The sequence below is a fragment of the Rhinopithecus roxellana genome, chromosome 11, assembly GCF_007565055.1.
Source record: "Rhinopithecus roxellana isolate Shanxi Qingling chromosome 11, ASM756505v1, whole genome shotgun sequence".
In the NCBI taxonomy this organism is placed as follows: Eukaryota; Metazoa; Chordata; class Mammalia; order Primates; family Cercopithecidae; genus Rhinopithecus; species Rhinopithecus roxellana.
Window position 1 is genome coordinate 35422545 of NC_044559.1, and position 19711 is coordinate 35442255.

At 48.7% G+C, this 19711-nt stretch overlaps 1 protein-coding gene across 5 annotated transcripts in view; it reads right to left on the reverse strand.

Moving 5' to 3' along the window:
- The window catches only part of AFAP1L2 (actin filament associated protein 1 like 2), a 107680-nt gene extending 89728 nt beyond the window's left edge, over positions 1-17952 (reverse strand). For 3 of the 5 annotated variants that reach the window (XM_010363207.2, XM_030941327.1, XM_010363206.2), the window contains exons 1-2: positions 17629-17862; positions 12017-12070 (exon numbers count right to left, since the gene is read on the reverse strand). In XM_010363207.2, the coding sequence (XP_010361509.2) occupies positions 12017-12070; positions 17629-17644 (70 nt within the window). In that variant the 5' untranslated portion in view covers positions 17645-17862. Of the gene's footprint in view, positions 1-12016; positions 12071-17628 lie in introns of all 5 variants that reach the window. The other 2 variants (XM_010363209.2, XM_010363208.2) reach the window with 1 other exon arrangement.
- Positions 17953-19711: the final 1759 nt, after the last annotated feature.

The following is a 19711-nucleotide window of genomic DNA, read 5'->3' on the forward strand; positions in this document are numbered from 1 at the left end:
GTGATGCTGAGGCACCTTCCTCCCCATCCTAAAGGAATGCACCAAGATGGCTTGACTGCAGCTGGAGGACCTGATGCCCCGGTTAACATCAGATCCAAACATGGCTGCAGGTCAGGGTCGAAGCCATCTGAGGATGGAGGTCATGTCCAGCTTGATCAAGCTAGACCAGGCAGCAGAATGTGCCGGAGAGTCAGATAGAGCTGGGTTTGGATGCTGCCAGGTTGGCCATGGGCTTTTGCTGGGGTTGCCTCTGGCCTCAGTGTCCAGCCTCAATGTCTTCCATCCTCAGAATCAGGATAATGACATTTACCGTGGGATGCCTGCCTCCCTGCCCCCACACCCTGTTGTGATTCTGCCAGCCTGTAATAAAATGAAAGTGTCTGACAGAAAAGCCTTGGGAAGCCTTTGATTAACATTCTTAACTTAGCCTAGCTCAGGCAAACAAGCTCCAGCATTCCAGGGGACATCTCCCTGAGCAAAGCGATGCCAAGAATGTCAGTGAAAGATTCTAAAATACTTTTCTTATTGGAACCCTTCCAGGTGTTCAGCCACTCCAGGGAGGCTACAAGTACCTGGCGGAGGGTGGGAGTTGAATAGTTCAGGTTCTCACCACCCCCTCTCAGGAGTCCCTGGGGATTCACTGAGCCGATGAGTAGAAAATGTCCAAGGAAGGAATCAGAAGCCAGGGAGCGTGGTCACTACCAGATACGGGCAGCCAGACCGAGACTCGGCTGAGAGTCTGAAAACCCACCATCTGGTAGTAACAGCTTCCCAGTCAGTTGCTGTGAGACAGGTAAGTTAAGGTCCCAGGCCCTCGGTAACCTCACGGAGAAAACGTCTATCGTAGGACTTCTGACAACTTCAGTGGGACATTTGTGAAGGGAAATGAGGGAAACGATGGAACGTATTGTGAAATAGAAAGGAAAAGGACCTGGGCTTGGTGGCATGCACCTGCAGTCCCAACTACTCAAGAAGTCGAGGTGGGAGGATCGCTTGAGCCCAGGAGGTCAAGGCTGCAGTGAGCTATGATGGTACCACTGCACTCCAGACTGGGCAACAGAGCAAGACCCCGTCTCTTAAAAAAAAAAAAAAAGGTACTGGCCTTAATTCTTATTTTTAATAACCGCTCTTGATCGTGATGCCCTGCTTAATATCAACAAGGCAGCAGCAGCTGCAAAGCAGGGAAGATGAAGAGAATCAGGGCTGACAGGTGGGGACTCTTCCTGTCAGAGATGGTGCTAGAAGTTAGGAGAGGGGAGATGCATGTGTCCCAAGCAGCCCTGCCCTACCCAGGCAGCAGCCAGAACTGCACCTGCTCCAGAGCAGCTGCCAGGAGGCCCAGCAGGCTCTCCTGGCCAGGCTAAGGAATCAACAGCCAGGGAGTGACCGAGCAAAGCACACCCAGCAACAGCATGGTCCCAGGCAGATGTCCTTCTAGAGTTGCAACTCGTGCTTAGGCCATGTGGGCCTCAGTCCTGGGACTGCAGGGGGTTTACCAGCCTCCATGCTTTGCAAAACTCTGATGGTTCTCCCCACAGCAGGCTCCTCCTCTTCCCTGAGGTCTCAACCCAAATGTCACCTCCCTAGGGAGACTCTCCATGACCCCCCAGGCTAATGTTGGACACCACTCCCCACCATCACCAAGTTACTCCGACAACATCCTGCTTCTTTCTTCATGTGACTCATTATTCTCTGAAATTAACCTGTTGTAGAACGGTGCTTCCATGTTTGTGGTTTGCTTTCCTCCACTGGAACACAAGCCCCATCAGGACAGGGGACTCGTCAGTACTGCGTCGGGCTTACCTCCGCACTGAGACACTGGCACAAAGTAAAGCTCAGAAAATGTCGATTGTCCGAATACCTGGATATTCTCCCATTTAAAGGGGCCAATTAAGGACATCGGCACGTTCATTACAAAATCACACATCCTTTGAACTGGAAAAGACCCTGGGGCTGATACCTGAGCTTGAGAAAACAGAAATGAAGATTTCTATTGTCCCCTCACTTAAGATATCAATATTCCAAGGGACGCAAAAAATTGGAAATACAGGTTCAGAGACATAGGCAGAAACTGAACACTGTCAGTAAAGGATGGACAAGTTGGATGAAGAACAGCTAGAAGGAAGAGGCATCAATAAACAACGTCCAGGGCATGAGAAAGAATGCTGGGGAAACAGTGACACCACCAGAGCCAACCCCAGGGGTTATTTCTATGTTCTGGAAGACTTAAGCTTTAGTTACTGGCTTTAAATGCAATTGGAGTTGCTGCCCACACCCTGAGCCCACATCCAAAAGGGTTAGCTCTTCTCCCGCCCATACTCGCGAGACCCCAGGCAGCACCAGGTGCTGCCTCTGGGGCCCAGGCAGGACACAATGCCAGGCAAACAGGGACTCTGGTCATCTGGTCCACATGGACCTTTGAACCTCAAAAAAGGATTTTAAAAAAGAAAGCAACTATTATTTCAAGTAGAAATAGAGATGATGGAACAAAAAAAGATCAGGGGCCAACTCTGTCCAGATCAGATCAATCCCAGGGTGGAAAGCGGGGAGAGGAAGTGTGCCATGCTTGGATACACTGATTTTGAGTTAACCTCCTGAGTGGAGAGGAGCAAAATGAACCCCCTAGCTCAGAGTCTAGTGATCTTGTGTCCAGTCAATCAGGTACTAGAAAAATCTAATTCCATTGCATTTTACTCAGTGTGATAAACATTTGGACGCTGGCTGTCAGCCATGACCTGTACTTAGCGAAGTGAACCCAAGGATGACTAAGAGCTCAGGCACTCAGAATGGCTGGAGGCGACTGAAAAAAATACACAGCTATGAAAAGCCAGCCCTACCACCCCAGGCTTATTCATGCATCTCCCCTCTTCTGTGACAATGGTGGACTGCTAACCACCACTACAGCCCTGACAGTCAAAGGCAAGCTTTAGAGTCAAACGTAGGGATAGTCTGTTATCACAGCTTCATGAGAACTCGGACAGTCCAGAAATTAATATGAAGGAAAATGGCCTTACCATGACTCCTCCATAGGGTGAGGGGTTGTGGAGAGTCTCCTCCCCATTCTTCCATAGCACATCACTTCAGCTTCTGGTATTGTTCTCACTATATCAAATTCTGCTCCAAGTCAGAATTATATGTAGGCTTCTGGTATCAACAATAGGCTACAAGCAAATGCATGCAATTTCCCTTTCTTCCCCATACCCCATTCTCCTCCCGCAACAACGATGACCTTCCTAATATGCACCTTTTCGTTTGTATGTGTTTTGCTTAATGTGGATTGCTTCATGAATTTTTAATGACTGTAAATACTATTGTTAACCACCCTATTCTGCTTCCTACCTTTCCATGAGCACTGTGTATTAAAGATTCATCTATGCTGCTGGATGTACATCTCAGCCATTGCTTCTATTGCTGCATAATTCTCTAAGACGTGAATCTATCAGTTTACCTGTTCCCTCTCCCAAGTGACACCTAGACTGCTTCCCATTCTCTACCATGACAAATAATGCTGCAGAGATCATCCTTGACCCTGCCCCCTAATGGGCCCATGCAGACATTTCTTTGGGAATTGCTAGATTGTATGGTAAGTGCATCTTCAATGCAATTAAGAAAAGTCGGCCGGGCGTGGTGGCTCACACCTGTAATCCTAGCACTTTGGGAGGCTGAGGTGGGCAGATCACGAGGTCAGGAGTTCAAGACCAGCCTGACCAACGTGGTGAAACCCCATCTCTACTAAAGATACAAAAATTAGCCAGGCATGGTGGCATGCACCTGTAATCTCAGCTACTCAGGAGGCTGAGGCAGGAGAATCGCTTGAACCCGGGAGACAGAGGTTGCAGTGACCCGAGATCACGCCACTGCACTCTAGCCTGGGCAACAAGGCAAGACTCTGTCTCAAAAAAAAAAAAAAAAAGTCTACCTTCCAGACTGGCTGCATATACTCCTTCAACTCTACATGAAAATTGTTGAACCCAGTGTCCCTGGGAAAATGCGGCTTTGTGCCACCTTCTCATTTCTGCCAGTCTACTAGGTGGTGGTTTTGGTTGACTTGCCTCTGATGACTAAAGGAGCCCAGGCAGTTCTTCAGATGCTTATTAGCCTTTTGGCAGCTTCCTTGACCTGTAAACTCCTGTTCATACCCTTGATTCACTGTCTTTTCCATGTAGATTCCTGCCTTTTTCTGGTTGATTTGCAGGAGTTCCTTGTATATCCTAAATGTTAATAGAACAGCTTTTAAACATTATAAATCTCTCTCTCCTTTCTGCCAGCTGCCTATTAATTTTGTCCAGGATGTCACTCAGTGAACAGAGCCCTTAACTTTGATGTAATCCAACTCTAAGAAAAGCTGAGGACAGCAAACATTTCTCATTCAGTTGCTGTTTCTTTTTTTTTTTTTTTTTTTTTTTTTTTTTGAGACAGAGTCTCTTTCTGTCACCCAGGCTGGAGTGCAGGAGTAAGATCTCAGTTCACTGCAACCTCTACCTCCTGGATTCAAGCGATTCTCCTGCCTCAGCCTCCAAAGTAGCTGGGATTACAGCTATCCGCCACCACGTCTGGCTAATTTTTGTATTTTTAGTAGAGATGGCATTTCACCATGTTGGCCAGACTGGGCTCGAATTCCTGACCTCAGGTGATCCACCTGCCTCAGCCTCCCAAAGTGCTGGGATTACAGGCATGAGTCACTGGGCCCAACCAATCAGTGTTTCTTGGCTACTCACAATATTCCACACATGAGATTAGTGCTGTGAACACCAAGAATACTGTCCTTGGCCCTTACGGAGCTTACAGCCTACTAGAAATATAGATTTTCATCAACCATAACACAGACACAACGACTATGGCCATGAGGGTTGTGCAAGATGAGGTGAGGGTTAAGGGATCCAGTGGAGTTCAGGGTCAAGGTGTCAAGGCCCAGTGAGCCTTGACAAATATGCTTACCAGGCAGCCCTGAAGGGAAGGCCTTTCAAACCAACGGACCAGCACATGGAGAAGCCCAAGTTAGGGAGCTACAAGGAGCCCAGTATGACTGTGGCACAGAGCAAGTGAAGAATGGCTGCAGAGGCTGGAAAAATAGGAATGAGCAGGTACAGAAGGGGCTCAGGCTTTCTCCAGAGCAGTACAAGGAACAGCACATCTCCTTACTCTCCCCGCAGCCACTGGTGAGCTGCCCTAGATGCCGCCTGCACTCAAGGACAGGTCCTGGTTCAGGGGTCTCAGGAAATCTAGGCTTATCTTAGCTAGGATAGCAATGTATTGAAGTCTCAGAGAAACCCATAGACAGAATCCTAGAAAGTAAAGCACAGTGGCTCACACTTGTAATCCCAGCACTTTGGGAGGCTGAGGCAGGAGGATCGCTTGAAGCCAGGAGTTCAAGACCAGCCTGGTCAACATAGTAAGACCCCACCTCTACAAAAAAATGAAAAATAAATTAGCCAGGTGTGGTGGTGTGCCCCTGTAAGTCCCAACTACTCAGGAGGCTGAGTCAGAGGATGGCTTGAGCTCAGGAATTTGAGACTGCAGTAAGCGATGACAGTACCACTGTACTCCAGCCTGGGTGACAGAGCAAGATCCTGTTGAAAGAAAGAAAGGGAAAAAGAAAGAAAAAGGGTTTGTGTGCATCCAAGTTAAACTATCAAGGTGGATAAGAGATATCCACTAGACAGGTCTGGATTATCCTGAATGAAATTAGGACTTTCCCTCCTTCACCTCAGTTCTCAGTCACAAAATTCCCCAGCCCTCAAGGGTGCTTGTGTCAGAAATATACCGAATAAAGTCATTAGTGACACCGCAGAATCTTACCCAGGAACTCACCAGGAACGCTGCCAGTCAGCTGTTTCCTCCTAAATCTAAACCATTTTCACACTCATTATGATAATTTTTTAAAAAGCCATTTGGGGAAAATATTTGCTGCAAGCTATGTGACCACCTTTATTATTTTCTCCAACCAGAGAAGAAATCCATATGCACAGTCACGTGGCAGCCAAGCCTGAAAGCACAGAGGAGGCCTGCAAGGAACTGAAGTCTGTCCATCCCAACAGAACAAGGTCCTTTGCACTCTCACTTTCTCTCTTCCAAGCTACCTCAACCTTCCCTTGGCAGGAAAATAAATCTTGTAGGACAAGTCTTATGCTTTGAGGACATTAGGTAAATAGCTTTAGGAAATTTTAAGAAAAAGGGGCTGATTGTCATCCCACACCTCCTTTCCCCCAATACACATGTGCCCTGATCATACCTGATAGCCAGAAAGTAAATGCTTAAGGCTGCAAGGAGACAAGGAAGCAGGCAGGCCCCAAGATAGGAGCACCCCATATCCTTTGAACCTACCAAAGGCATTTTCCAACACAATCTTTGGATCACTTCTGCTCTGAGATGATTCCCAACTCTATTGCTAAGCAGAGGGAGGTAACTAAGTGCCCCAAAGCCACCAACACTCTCCTGAGGCTTCCTGCTTAGCACAAGAGGCTTTCACTCCCATACTGCCATGACATGCGCCAGGGGTGAGGCTGTAGCCAAGAAACAAGGCTGACACTGTCCTGAGCCCACACTCTTGCCCTGATTAGTGAGCCCCTGTTCTCACACAGGGGATGTGGGCTGCTGGTTTGCTCTTACCCTCAACAATAAACATGCTGGTGGCTCCCTGCATACCTGAGAGCACTCAGTGATCCACACTCTTACCTCCGGGTCGGAAAAGCAAAACCCCACATGCTAAGGACTTCATGCATGAATTAGAGTCCCTAAAACCTTTTTCATCGTGAATAGAGACCTGGAGGCTGGGGGCAGGGAGGGAAGTTGGGGGTGGAATGGGAGAGTGAGTCAGGCTTCGGAAGGATCTGATCTCAAAAGCAACAGCCTGAATTCTCCCTCTGAGAACAAAACAGCCTTTCCACTCTCGAGGGAACCAGTGCGTGGTGAGCTGGGAGCGGCACCTGAATCCTGTAACTCTTGGAGATTTGCTCCCTGCCAGAGCTGTTTACAATTACATACACCAAACCAGCCTCACATGGGCGGGAGATGGGCGTTTGCCCACTGAGAAGCCAGGAGGTCAATGGAAAAAATTATTTTAGTCAATGGTGAGCCTTCATGCTTGGAACTTTTATCCAAACAATGGACACTTTCTCATGCTCCCCCTGGGTGGACACCAGTCCCTCCTCTGATACTCAGTTCCAGGGGACCTGGGATGGCAGTGGGAGGAGCCCCTCACAGTGCGGGGATTTTGACTCCACCCCTTGGTGGTCAGCGAGTCACAGCACTGTTTAAGGACCCACAGGAAGAGAGTAAATCTGCCCTTTCCTGGTACCCTAATCACTGTGACACTAACCTGCCGGGGTGGGGGAATCACGGGCAAAGTCCCAGGGTTAGTAAGTAGCACTAGATGGGAGGATTGGGGAAGGTGCTATTTTTTGCAGCAGGCCATGAGAAGTGATACCTTTTAGGGCTTGAGGAAGCAGCAGGGGCCACAGTGAACAAATTCCATTGAGACCTGCACTTCTAGGAGGGAGTAAGATACTGAGAATAAGCCTCAGTTTCCCCACCCTGCCTCTGAGGTCACTAGCCCCTCCTGGGGGAAGCCTGGAATTCAAGCCATGGCTATTTGAAATGAGAGCCTGAGACCACCAGAGGCCTGGGGACCAGGAGAGAGTGGGAGGGTCTGACTCTCCTCTGTGTCTTTCTGGCCTCAGGTTCTCAGTGGGAATCCCTTCTTTGAACTCAAGACCCAGGAGACCTGGAGACCTGAATGGAAGTGGTAGAACGAAACAGAGTGAAAAAGCAGGAGAAAGTCAAGAGGGGAACAAAAGAAGAGAGGAGAAGAGGAGAGGGAGGGAGGGAGGGAGCAAGAGATGCAGGTACAGGAGCCAGTGTGAGCCTGTGCATCCAAGAGGCGTCCTGAAGCACCCATAACTCACACCTGTGCATGTGGTTTTGCGATCCACCCTTCCTGCTTTGCCCCAGGCTACTTTCAGAACATCTGGGATATTACTAACTCGAACCAGAGACAAGCTTCCACCGACTCCTGGGAGACATGAGTCTCACCCAGCTCAAGTACCTGGAGCAAGACATCTGGAACTGTCACAGCACAACTGTGTCACAGCCATACAGAAACTGTGCTTGACCACATGCACACCATGATCCTCAGCCACAATTCCGGAAACATCAACGGTAGGGACCCCATCTCTAAAACACACCAAAGACATGTGATCCAACTCTGCCATGTCAGTCAAGGACCAGCTGCCCTGCACTGGGTATTCAAGCAGTAGGTGCCACTTCACCATCCTTTATTCTCCCTAAGTGTGCAGGAAACTACCAAGCAGAAGCCACAGGGGGCTTCTGTTAACTGCAGTACCTAATGTTGGTGCTCATCTTTATTCAAAGAATGTGCTAGAATTGAGTGCTGCAAAAGTCCTGACAATGCAAAGGTGGTAGAGTGTTGACCATTGTGAGCTGATAAGGAATCTAGGATAGTAACAGAGTATTTGCCTCCAAGGAGACCCAGGACCATGAAGATGGCCCAAGCAAACTTGCCACCCAGTAGGTCCCAGCTCTGATTCTGGGGACACGAAGCACCCTAGCAGTTCCTTCCAAAAGGACCACATTTGAATTTTAGTAAATCAGCTCAATATGTTCTAGGACTCTGGGTATTAAATAAAAGAAGTCAGTGAAACCTCCAAACAATAAGCTCATTCAACACAATCTTTTTTTCCTCCCCCCATCTGGGGACTTGAATACAGTGGACATGAATAAATCCTGTTGTATAAAAACTGGGGGAGAAAAAACGGGGGGTGGAGGATGGAAGGAAATGGCAGGATTCCTACTTGTTGGGCTAACAAGAAGGCTAAGACAGTCCCCCAAACCCAAACAGATGCCAGTGTGCCCAGGCAGCCCAGGGGAGACTGTGGCAGAGGTGTGCAGCCCAGGGAAGGAAGCATCTGGAATCTCCCACTCATAAGCTCCCAGCTTCTCCCTTGCACTCAAACCAGATGATGTGGGCCTTGGGGCTTCCCCAAACCCGATCCTTCTTAGGTAGACCAGCCACAAACCAGGCCTGACCCTGCATCAAGGAAATTTCACTTCAAATATGCACAAAAAACACTTCCTGCCTCTCTAAACATCAGTGCTTTCCCCTAACAAAGCTAAGACAATTAGAACTAAGGATTACACTGGCTATGAGTCTGTAATTCTTCCAGAACACCCCGGAACAGGTGGAAGAGACTTGCCTTTGTGGGTGACTAGTGGTTTTGATGTGTCTGTGATTTAAAAGAGTTGCATGTGTGAAATTCTCCTGTGTAATTCATGGGTTGAACGTGACCTCAGCCCATGTGGTCCTCGCGGATGGAAGTTCCATCCAACAGGCTGTGCTTAATAGAGATGCAGGCACAGACCCAGCTCCCCAGGGTACAGAGTGAGATAAAATTCACCTGAAAAACAGGCAAATTCAACATGGGCTTTAATACAAACAAATAAATAAATAAAAAGGAAACCACCAAGATCTTAAGATTCCAGTATCTTAAGTATCACCACCAGAGTGATACTTCTTCCTTCTTGGGGACTTCTACATCCTGTCTGCTGGCCTGGTGCAGAGATGCCTGGTAATTCTGCCCTTGCACCAAAAGGCTTCTCCCTGTCTAGAAATAAGAGGACTAATTCCTTACATCAAATGCGACTAGGTATGTTATTTTGATAAATCATGGGTTCTTCCCCTCAAAATCAATTCTAGCTAGCACAGACAAGCAGGACTGCCAAAAACAAAAAGTCAACCAGGAAATAATTATCTTGCAGACTTGAGTACTCAATTCTAATACAATAACTTTATTGGTGGAAAAAAAAAAGACTTGCAGACAGGCTGCCAAAGTCAGTACATTAGATCCATGTGTGGATAGCAGCAGAGTTCCCAGGGTGGGAACCTGAGTCTAATGCTCTTATATTCCATGGTCCTCCTGGGCTTGTTGGCTGCCTGGCCTTTAGGGGAGCTACTTTTGCCTTTTCTCTAAACAAAGAGAGAGCTTCCACTACAACCCTGATTGTGCCTAATGAAAAAGTCTCTGGCATTTAGGACGTCATCAGGCATGAGCCCTTGGCCTTTTCGTTTTGTACCAAATTTCTCACCCTTTTCTGCTGTATACACCTCCAGAACCATTGCAGACACACCCACACCAAGACTCGGTTGCTAATTACAACCCAGGATAACTAACCTGGACCTTGATCCTTCATCTTATACCACAGCATCACAACAGCTAGAGTGTTTTTAAAAGTCAGCTTTATTGAGGTTAATTTACACACGGGGAAAAAAAAAAAAACCCTGTTAACTACACTGTTAACTACACAGTTCTGAATTGTGACAAGTCTGTATGACTGTGTAACCACTACCAAAATAAGGATATTGAACATCTCTATCATTCCAAAAATTTCCCTCATGCCCTTTGTAGCTCACGCCTTCCCCTAGTCCCAGTCCTGGCAACTACTGATCTATTTCCGTATAGTTTCGCCTTTTCCAGAAAGTCATACAAATAGAATCATTCAGTGTGTAAGCTTTTGAATCTTGAAAAGCAGTATGCTTCTTTCACTTAGCATACTGGTGTGTATCACCAGTGGTAAGTTACGATCTGCCAGTTTTTAAGCTTTGGACTTTCACTTTCTTGTCAAAGAGACAAAATAATTGGCTCTAGCTCATCTTTGCTATGGAGAAATCAAACTCTTGATTCAGAAGCTTTTACTAAAGTTTAGGTCCAGTAATAGGGCAACTCACCGTCTCAGTTTGCCCAGGACTGAGGGGTTTCCTGGGACACCAGACTTTCAGTGGTAAAACCAGGAAAGTCCCAAGCAAGCTGGGAAGGCTCGTCATTCAATTTGGGAAAGCCACGTCCAAGGGTAGGACTGTACATTCACCCAGCTTGGATTCTTCCTGTTGCACAGTGGTTGCTGTCTCTGAGCTAACAGCTGGCTAGCCTCTCTTGGTTTAATCTCCAGCAGAAGGCTGATTTGCAGTGTGCGGGGGCTGAGTTTCCATACAAGCTCACCACAGTTCACCAGGACTGTATCTGCCTTTGAAGCCCTGGGAGGAGCTCCAGGAAGTGAGAAGAGAACTCAGGGGTCTGCTTAGAAAACAGCAGAACAGGTCTTCTTTGGCATGGGTGCCTCTCCCCACTCCTCCCTAACACCAGACTGCCCTGAGAGATGTGAGATCCATGGTCCCTGGCCTCACTGTGTTTTTGCATCAGTCCAGTGCAATGCGTCCAGGGGGAGGCAGGCTCCTCCTGTTTTTCTACACATTCTCCCTTCTCCCCGCTCAATGCAGTTTGTGGTTAGTTTGTTTTTTGAAACTAACTGGGGAGAATATGAGAGTCAAGTGATAGAAAATTAGGAAAGGGCTCAAAGCTACTATTTGAATGTAAGGGTCTCTCCTATATGGACTTACTGAGACATCAGAGAAAAGTCAGCCAGGGCTAGGATGTAGCTCTATACATAAGGAATGAGCAATTCCTCGCCTGTTTCTCCACTGACATGAAGAATACACAGATGCTATCTCTGAGAAGCTAGGATGCCTAGAGGCTGAGAAGCCCTGACTTGTATCTCCCAACAGCAGTGAAAAACACACAGTGGGCAGAGCCCAAATGAACTGTGCAAAGGTGGGAACTGGTGGGATCAGAACCACATGCCAGAGGTTTCAGGATATCTGCTCCCCTGCATTAATTTAACATTCTCTTTCTCAAGGTCTTTACCAATAGCTCTTACAAGTTATTCCACCAAGTGGCCTGCAAGGTAGATTAGTAATCATTATCCTCACTCTTACAGATGAGGAAACAAGGCTCAGAAAGATTAATTGACTTGCCCAAGGTCGCATAGCAAGTTAGTGGCAAAAGTCAGATTAGAACTCCGAGCCCCTGAGTGCCCAGGCTGGCGCCCAGCTCCATGATCTCCCTCAACCATCCACCCAGAGCATGGGCAGAGCCAGGTCTGCGCCCTCGGGAGCCCTGGAGGCCAGACGAGCTGCTGCAGAGGGCACAGACAGGCTCATACTCACATGCAGAAACCTGCCGGATCCTTCTCTGTACCACCAGACAGCAACACCCCTGTGCTGGAACAGACAGAAATAAGGCTCAAGTCGGGAAAGCCAAAGGTGGCCACTGTGGGCTTTCATCTCCATTTCTGGAATTTGCCTTTGGGATTTTGCTTCATTTCTTTTTGTGAACCAGGTCTGTTCTCCAGAGCTAGAGCATGGGAGAATATGTGATCTCTTTGCCTGGCATTTGTTCATTTCCCCATTCTCCAATCATGTCCCAGACACCTACTATGCAGCTGGCAGTGTGCCAGGGGCTGGAGAGGGACATAAGGAAAGACAAAGTCCCTGTCTTGAAGGAGTTCAGCCTGGCAGGGAAACAAACATAGACATGTACAATTATTAGACAAATGTGACACTAATTCCACAAATATTTGTTGCATACCTGCGATGTGCTAGGCATTAATGAGGCTATCCCAAGAGTAATGAGGGTACACATTGGGAGTCAGGGGAAGCTTCCTGGGTGAAGAGACAGGTGGGCTAGGTCCTGAAGATTGAGGAGAGTTTAATTGAGCAGCTAGTCCCTTCCTAGCTGAAGGGACACTGATAAGGAATGAATCTGAAATTGCTTTGAGCACTTCTTTCCTAAATAAATCCTTGAAAAGGAATTCTACCCTTTAGAGACTCAGTTCTCAAGGATATTATATCCTATTTCTGACTGTCTGGACTGTTGCTTAATCTCTGTAGGCCTCAGTAGGTCTGTCTCTCAAATGGGAGTGAATAATGCTCCGTGTTGCAGAGGGTAGCTCTGGGCTCAATGAACAATCTTTGGAGACACGGTCACACAAAAGTCCTTGAGACATGGATTCCTCACATGGCCTACAGCATTCTCTTTCCCACTAAGTCTGCTACTCTCCAGCTCTCAACAGGAAATTGGTTTTATTTATAAGAATCACAATCCTAAACTGACCTTTGCTGGGCTACCCACCCACATTCCCTCCCTCATTTCCCTCTCCTCCCTAAGACACATCCTCTCTCCAAAGATTCCTCAGTGACCACAGAACAACTAGCATCGAAGAGCCATTGGAAAGTCAGATAGAGGAACACTGCGAACACTGGAGCTTGTTTTCCAGATGGGGAAACTGAGGCCTGGAGAGCTCAGCAGTTTGCCCAAGGAAATGAAGCCCATGGATCTCCAGGTTCCTGAGCCACTACCTTCTTCATTGCACCATGACTGCCTTCATGTCTCAGCCAGGGCTCTGAACAGAACAAGCCATCCTCTCTTGGTGTGGGGGAGGTCTCTCCTCCCTGAATGACAGAAGCCTTTAAAGAAACATTTCCCGTTATTAAAGGGAATTGGAAGAAAACTGGCACAGTTTCCTCAGCTTTGAAGCTCCTTGGCCTTTCCTGGCCTTTTAATTGTGCTGGAAGCAGCCCAGCTCCCAGAGGTCCCACCCCTTCAGAAGAGAGGAAGGGCCCAAAGCAGAATTCCCCCACTCTGCTTGGCCTTTCAGCACCAAAAGTGACCTCTCAGTATTTCTGTTTCAGGCCATTTCATTGCCACATCATCCAGGGCTCCCACGCAACTTCAAAGTCAGGGAGCTCAGGGTCAAGCACAGGGAGCAAACCCTGAGCTTAGGATTTGAAGCACCACATTTGAGATAGTTTTTAAGCAACGTTCCCATAGCCTTTTAAAGCCTCTAATAGCTGAAGGTGATTACAGTAGATTTCTGCCGGTATTACAAGATTTGGTTAAGGAACATGATGTGAGCATGGCGGGGGTATCCCTTTCACCCCACACTTGCTTTTACTTTTCCAGGTGAGGAAAGTGTATGTAAAATTATAGACCTGTTGTGCTCTTTTGACATTTCATGTTTTGTAGGAAATTTGGTTCCCAACTTTGGCTGCTCATTGGAACCACCAGAAGACCTTTAAAACTACGGTGCCCAAGCTGTACCCTAGACCAATTACATCAGAATGTCTTGAGCGGGGCCTTTACATCCGTATTTCTGAAAGCTCCACAGATGATTCCATGCACAGCAAAGGTTTAGAACTACTGCCTTAGGTAGAACTTCAACAGAAAAAAACCTGAGTTCGTAGGCACTGAAAACTAACAAATACAGACGATCCCTGAAGGTAGCATGCCCATCTCTTTTAATTTGCTTTTCTTTTCCAGGCCTTCCCTGACCACAGGTCTCAGGATCCCCATACAAACTTTGACGTATTTACTGGATTGACTCTTTGCAGTTCATATCTGCCTCCAGCGCCCTAGAGCTAAGTCAGGGGACTGGATGATCAAATTCAGAAACAAAAGAACCACAGAGAAAGAACGATTAGACTTTCAACCAATTACTGTGATCTAAATTGAATCTGAATATCTCAACCAGGCCCATCTGTATCCAAGTGTGATGCAATTTCAGGAAGCTTCGGCATGGATGTTCCAAGCACAATCCACAGATAGTAGGTCAGTCACATTTGGCCCAGACTCACTCACCAGCTGGGAGAGCAGTCAGAACCAGAATGCGTGACCACACTGGTTGAGTTCAGCCAATGGGCTCACGCACAGCAATAAAGGGATGCTCTTATGAGAGTCATAAATATGTAAACACATAAGGATGGGAACCTTCTGAAAGCACCCTGTAGGACTTGGCCCCACATCCTGACATTTGCGAGAGTCTTACTGCTTATACAACGCCAAAGAGATTCACATACAAAACATAGCCACTTTACCGTCGCTATTTATGGCAACTCTCATAAAAGTGCCATCTCTCTAGGAAGGGACTCCCACATACTCCACGATCCCTTATTTTTGCTTGGGCGAGTCATGGCTATCTAGCAGAAATCTTGGAAGGGACTGGGAAGAAAGTCTGGAAGTGTCTCTGCACCAGGCATATCACATGGGTGATATTCCAACCACCCATCGACTCCAGACCTCACTTTACATCCTACAAGACAATGGAAAATCCACTCAGAGCCTAAAAATGATAGGCTATTTTTGGAAGATGTACAATATATATAACAAGCAGGCTAAGGAACATGGAAAGACAATTTCTCCTACATGAACTGCTTTATAAGATTTGCAAATTAGAGAAAACACTTTGAGACTCTGAAGACAGCCATGAGGCATTTCCACCTACCTGGGAGAGAGAGAGCTCAAAATTGGAAATACAGAAACAGAATGAAGAGGCATTTAAATAACACATTTAAAAAGTGTCGCACATAATAAGAATTTTTCTTTACAATTTTTACTTAGGCTCCGAGAGCCCAACTAAATAAACCTGTTTTTTCCATTTAACTTTGTTGTTTAAACCACTATTCCTCGTTATCCCAATAACCATTCAATCTCAACTTTAAGACGATGCCCCCAGTCTCTGACAAGCAAGAGGAGACTACTGATTCTAGTCAGTTACACTGGTTAATCAGAGATGGGCTTCATTTTGCATTTTGCACAGACAAACTTTTCCATTTAAAGGGTGTTCAAAGCACAACTTATCTTCCTCTCAGGAGAATGGGGAATTCTATATCCTGGGGCTGGGGGATCCCCAAATTCCTCAGTGAAAAGTGTAGTAAACATATTAGCAGCATGACACCAGGGAGACAACATAAAGATTTTTCTCATGAGTCAAACACTGGAATTTGAGTTGGATTAGCCTCTGAAACCTAGATAATTCTCAGGTTTACCCACTTATCACTCTGTGTCTGATTTACTGCAAAATGATGAGGCAGATACACGTGTTACCAAAAACATAAGCACCCTGACCTGGAAACTAAGTTCCCTTCAGTTGGCAAAAAGCCCCTAACTGATCCTCTTCGAAGGTGGGAGGATTTTAAGCTCCTGAGAGAGAAAGATAACTAAGAAGACTTTTATCAGGTCAAGGGCCAAGTCAAAAGCTGTTAATACAAAAACCTTCTGAGAATAACTGGACATTTGGAAAGAAGACCCCAAAAGTGATTTGCCCTGATTTAGAGAGATGAATATGCTGATTTGAGAAAGTAGCTTGCAGCCTAAAGCTAACACCCCCCCACCATACACACACCCCAGCTTTGCAAGTCAGGGAGCTGGAAGGCACCCCAGAGGCCCACACTTCCTGTCAGACTCAACTCAAGGCCTGAATTCCCAGAGATGGTCCCTCCCAAAGGGCGGAGGGGTCCCGGTGGGGGAGGGAATGCAAACGGCCATGTTACAAGGAGCGGGACTGTGGCTTCCTCAAGCGTCCGAGACAGCATAAGTGCGCATTCAGTCATTCAAGCACAAAACTGACGTGATCCCAGTAGAATTTGAGACGAAGAAAACCACTGGGTTAGAAATGCGAGAGAAGCTCCAGGGAGGGTTCACAGAAAGAAATCAAAGGTGGCCAACTCCTCTAACCTTGTTCCCCGCCCCCCTCCACACCCACCCCCCCGCCGGCTCCCTGCTGTCGGCAAAGACCCTTCCAGAATATGTGAAGCGCTGTCTGAGACTTGGATCTTTTGCCTTCACCAGTAACCAGGAGACCCAGATGAGAAAAAGCAATGGGAAAGTGAAAGACATGACTACTTTAGGGAGGCCGGTCCCAACAGGTCCCTTTATGTCAGTTTCAGGGATCAGAGCCCGCCGGGAGTGAGATTCCTTGGGAATCTGAGCGTTCTCTTTTTATTACTCTCTCCCAGGGGAAAACAAATATAGAAGCAGCATTTCCTCTCGCAGGTTTGGCGGAGACCGGTCCAGCACAAGAGAAGGCAAGAGCCTTTTCCAAAGGGAAGGGGTCTGCGGGGGGGATGGGGGAGGGGGGAGCGCCTGCAGCGTTCCGCTTAAGGGGCAACTCCCTGTACTCCTTTTCAAAAGAACGGCAATCGAGACGTGTAGACCAGCTCCGAGGCTCCGAGTGCGGGTGCTAAGCTGGGCACTGGGCGCACCCGAGACAGCCCGCCCACCAGAGTTTGGCGGAGATCCTCGCCCCAGCCAAACCCAAAGCTCGCCCAGCTGCGCACTGAGTTAAGCCCTCGGGCTGGGAGGCCTCCAGGAGCTCCACCTGCCGGGCACTCCATTCGGCCCCCAACCCTCGCATCCCTCCTTTCTTGGGGTGGGGGAGCAGAGAAGGGCTTGGAGATAAACGGTGACCCGAACGGCAGGACGTTTGGGGAGGCCCGAACTAGCCCGGGGAGGGTCTGCGCGCCAACTCCACTGCCCAAACGCTTTGCCGGGAGCAGGAAGCCCCTAGCCCAGAGGGCGACCGGGAGAAAGGACCCAACACCCCGCCCCTTTGCCCCCAGCAGCTCAGCACGGTTCCCACCTTCTTCGGGGCTTCCTTGGCCCCAGGCATCTTTACCGCGCGGCGGAACTGATGGTGGAGTGGGGTGCCGGGCACACCCTCTCTCCTGCAACAGGTGAGAAGCCCCGCCACGCCCCCCACTGACGACCCCCTCCTTCCGCTCCCAGGAGGATCAAAGGGTTCGGGGCCGCGGCAGTCACCTAGGAGCCCACCCGCCCAGTCCGCGGCGCCGCCGTCGCCCCCTCTTCCGCCCAGGTCCGGGCTGGGTGGTGGCAGCGGGGTCTGCTTATCCCGAGTCCTGGCGAGACCAGTCCTAGCCCTGCCCTCGGCGTTGCTGGGCGAAAGGGAGTGGGTGTGCGCCGCGCGGGGAACCCGCGCCCTCACCTTTGTACCGCTCCATCGGGGCCACGGAGTGCGCTCCTCGCGGCTCGGCTTCGGCGCTGCTCTCCCGGCGCTCGGCTCAGCGCCCAGGCCGCCGCGCTGGCCCCTCCCCGTGAGGTCACGCTCGCGGCCGGACCTTCTGGCGGGGCCGCCGCGCCCCGGGTCCTCGGACCCGGCCCCCGCCGGGCACGCCCCCAGCGCCCCGGTCCCCGCGCCGGAGAACTCCGGCCTGCCGGGGCTGACAGTCGGCGCTTGAGTTAGTGCGCACCCGCGGCCCCGCTCGCCGCCCCCGGTCGCCTTGGCACTCCCTTCACGTCTTGGCTCCGGGGGCGTCGAGAGGGAACGAGACTGGAACGTTCCCAAACCCTGGGGGAGGCTCCGGGAGGCCGGGCTTGAGTGGGCCTCCAAGATTGTTTGCCCCCCACCCAGCTGCAAACCCAATGCCTGGAGGAGGAGACTGAGGTTCAAGCTAGGAGGCTGAGACTTGCTTAGATCTAGCTCCTCGCGCTTGACTCCCGAGCCAGAGCGCTTTTGCCCTAGGCCTTCCTGGAGGGGCGACGAGGGCAAGGGGGCGGGCAACCAAGCCTGCTCCGGGTTCTTTGGGGATTGCTCCCACTCTCTTGAAACCCTCTGGGCAGCCGCTGCCAATTGCGCACACTTTAGGGTGTGTGAAAACATCTGCTTGCTGACTTCTACCTGAATTTCCAGGGCCAACGACACAAGTCAGGGAGTGCCGTTTCCGGGGTGCCCAGTAAACCTGACCGCCTTGGAGGGGTGGCACCGGTTCCATAAGCAAGCTCGGTCATGGCTCTGAATCTCCACCCTGCACTGCCTCCATTCAGCAAATGCCACACTTACATCCTTTACCTTTTGCCACCGGTCTTTTCAGGCCCTTAACGCGACCAAGTCTTCCCCATCCTCCCCCCAGAGATCTATGTGTTCTTTGAAACTATTCAGTTTTCATTTTAAAATCTCAGTCACGGTTTGTGCTGGGTGCCTGGTTTCTTAACAAGTTCCCCAGCTTCCTTGAAGGAACACTTAAGGAAGATTTGGCAGTGGTGGTTTTCTAAAAGACTTCTTAATTCTTCCTTGGAATCGCAGATTTTGTTTTGATGTTTGGAGACCTCCCCCAACCCCTCCCAGGAGCATGTAGAAATATTTTTCTTAGTTATACTAGCACCTAATGTGGATGGAGACCTCCCCCCACAAGCCAGGCAGGGCGCTAAGGGCTGTGCATCACTGCCTTTAGTTTCCCCGATAACCCTGTGACATGGGTGTTATTATGATCTCTTTCATAGAGGTGAAGCAGCTACGGCTGGGCGCGGTGGCTCACACCTGTAATCCCAGCACTTTGGGAGGCTGAGGCGGGCGGATCACGAGGTCAGGAGTTCGAGACTAGCCTGGCCAACATGGTGAAAATCCATCTCTACATATATATATACACACACACAAAAAAAATTAACTGGGCTTTGTGGCAGATGCCTGTAAACTCTGCTACTCAGAAGGCTGAGGCAGGAGAATCATTTGAACTTGGGAGGTGGAGGTTGCAGTGAGCTGAAATCGCAGGACTGCACTCCAGTCTGGGTGACAGTGTGAGACTAGCTCTCAAAAAAAAAAAAAAAAAAAAAAAAAAGAGGTTAAGCAATTTGCTCAAAGTCACATAGCTAGAAAAGAGAGGAGCAGGTGTTAAACTCGGATCTGTCTGCTTCCAAATGTGTATTTTTATTTTTATTTTTTTAGAGACAAGGTCTTGGTTTGTTGCCCAGGTTGGAGTGCAGTGGCACCATCTTGACTCACTTCGGCCTCAAAGTCCTGGGCTTCACACTGATCATTAGAGAAATGCAAATCAAAACTGCAATGATATACCATACCATCAGAATGGCTATTATTAAAAAGTCAAAAAATAACAGATGCTGGCGAGGTTGCAGAGAAAATGGAATAGTTATACTCTGCTGGTGGGAATGTAAATTAGTTCAACTATTGTGAAAAGTACTTTGGTGATTTCTCAACGAACTTAAAACAGAACTACCATTCAACCCAGAAATCCCATCATTGGGGATATACCCAAAGGAATATAAGTAGTTCT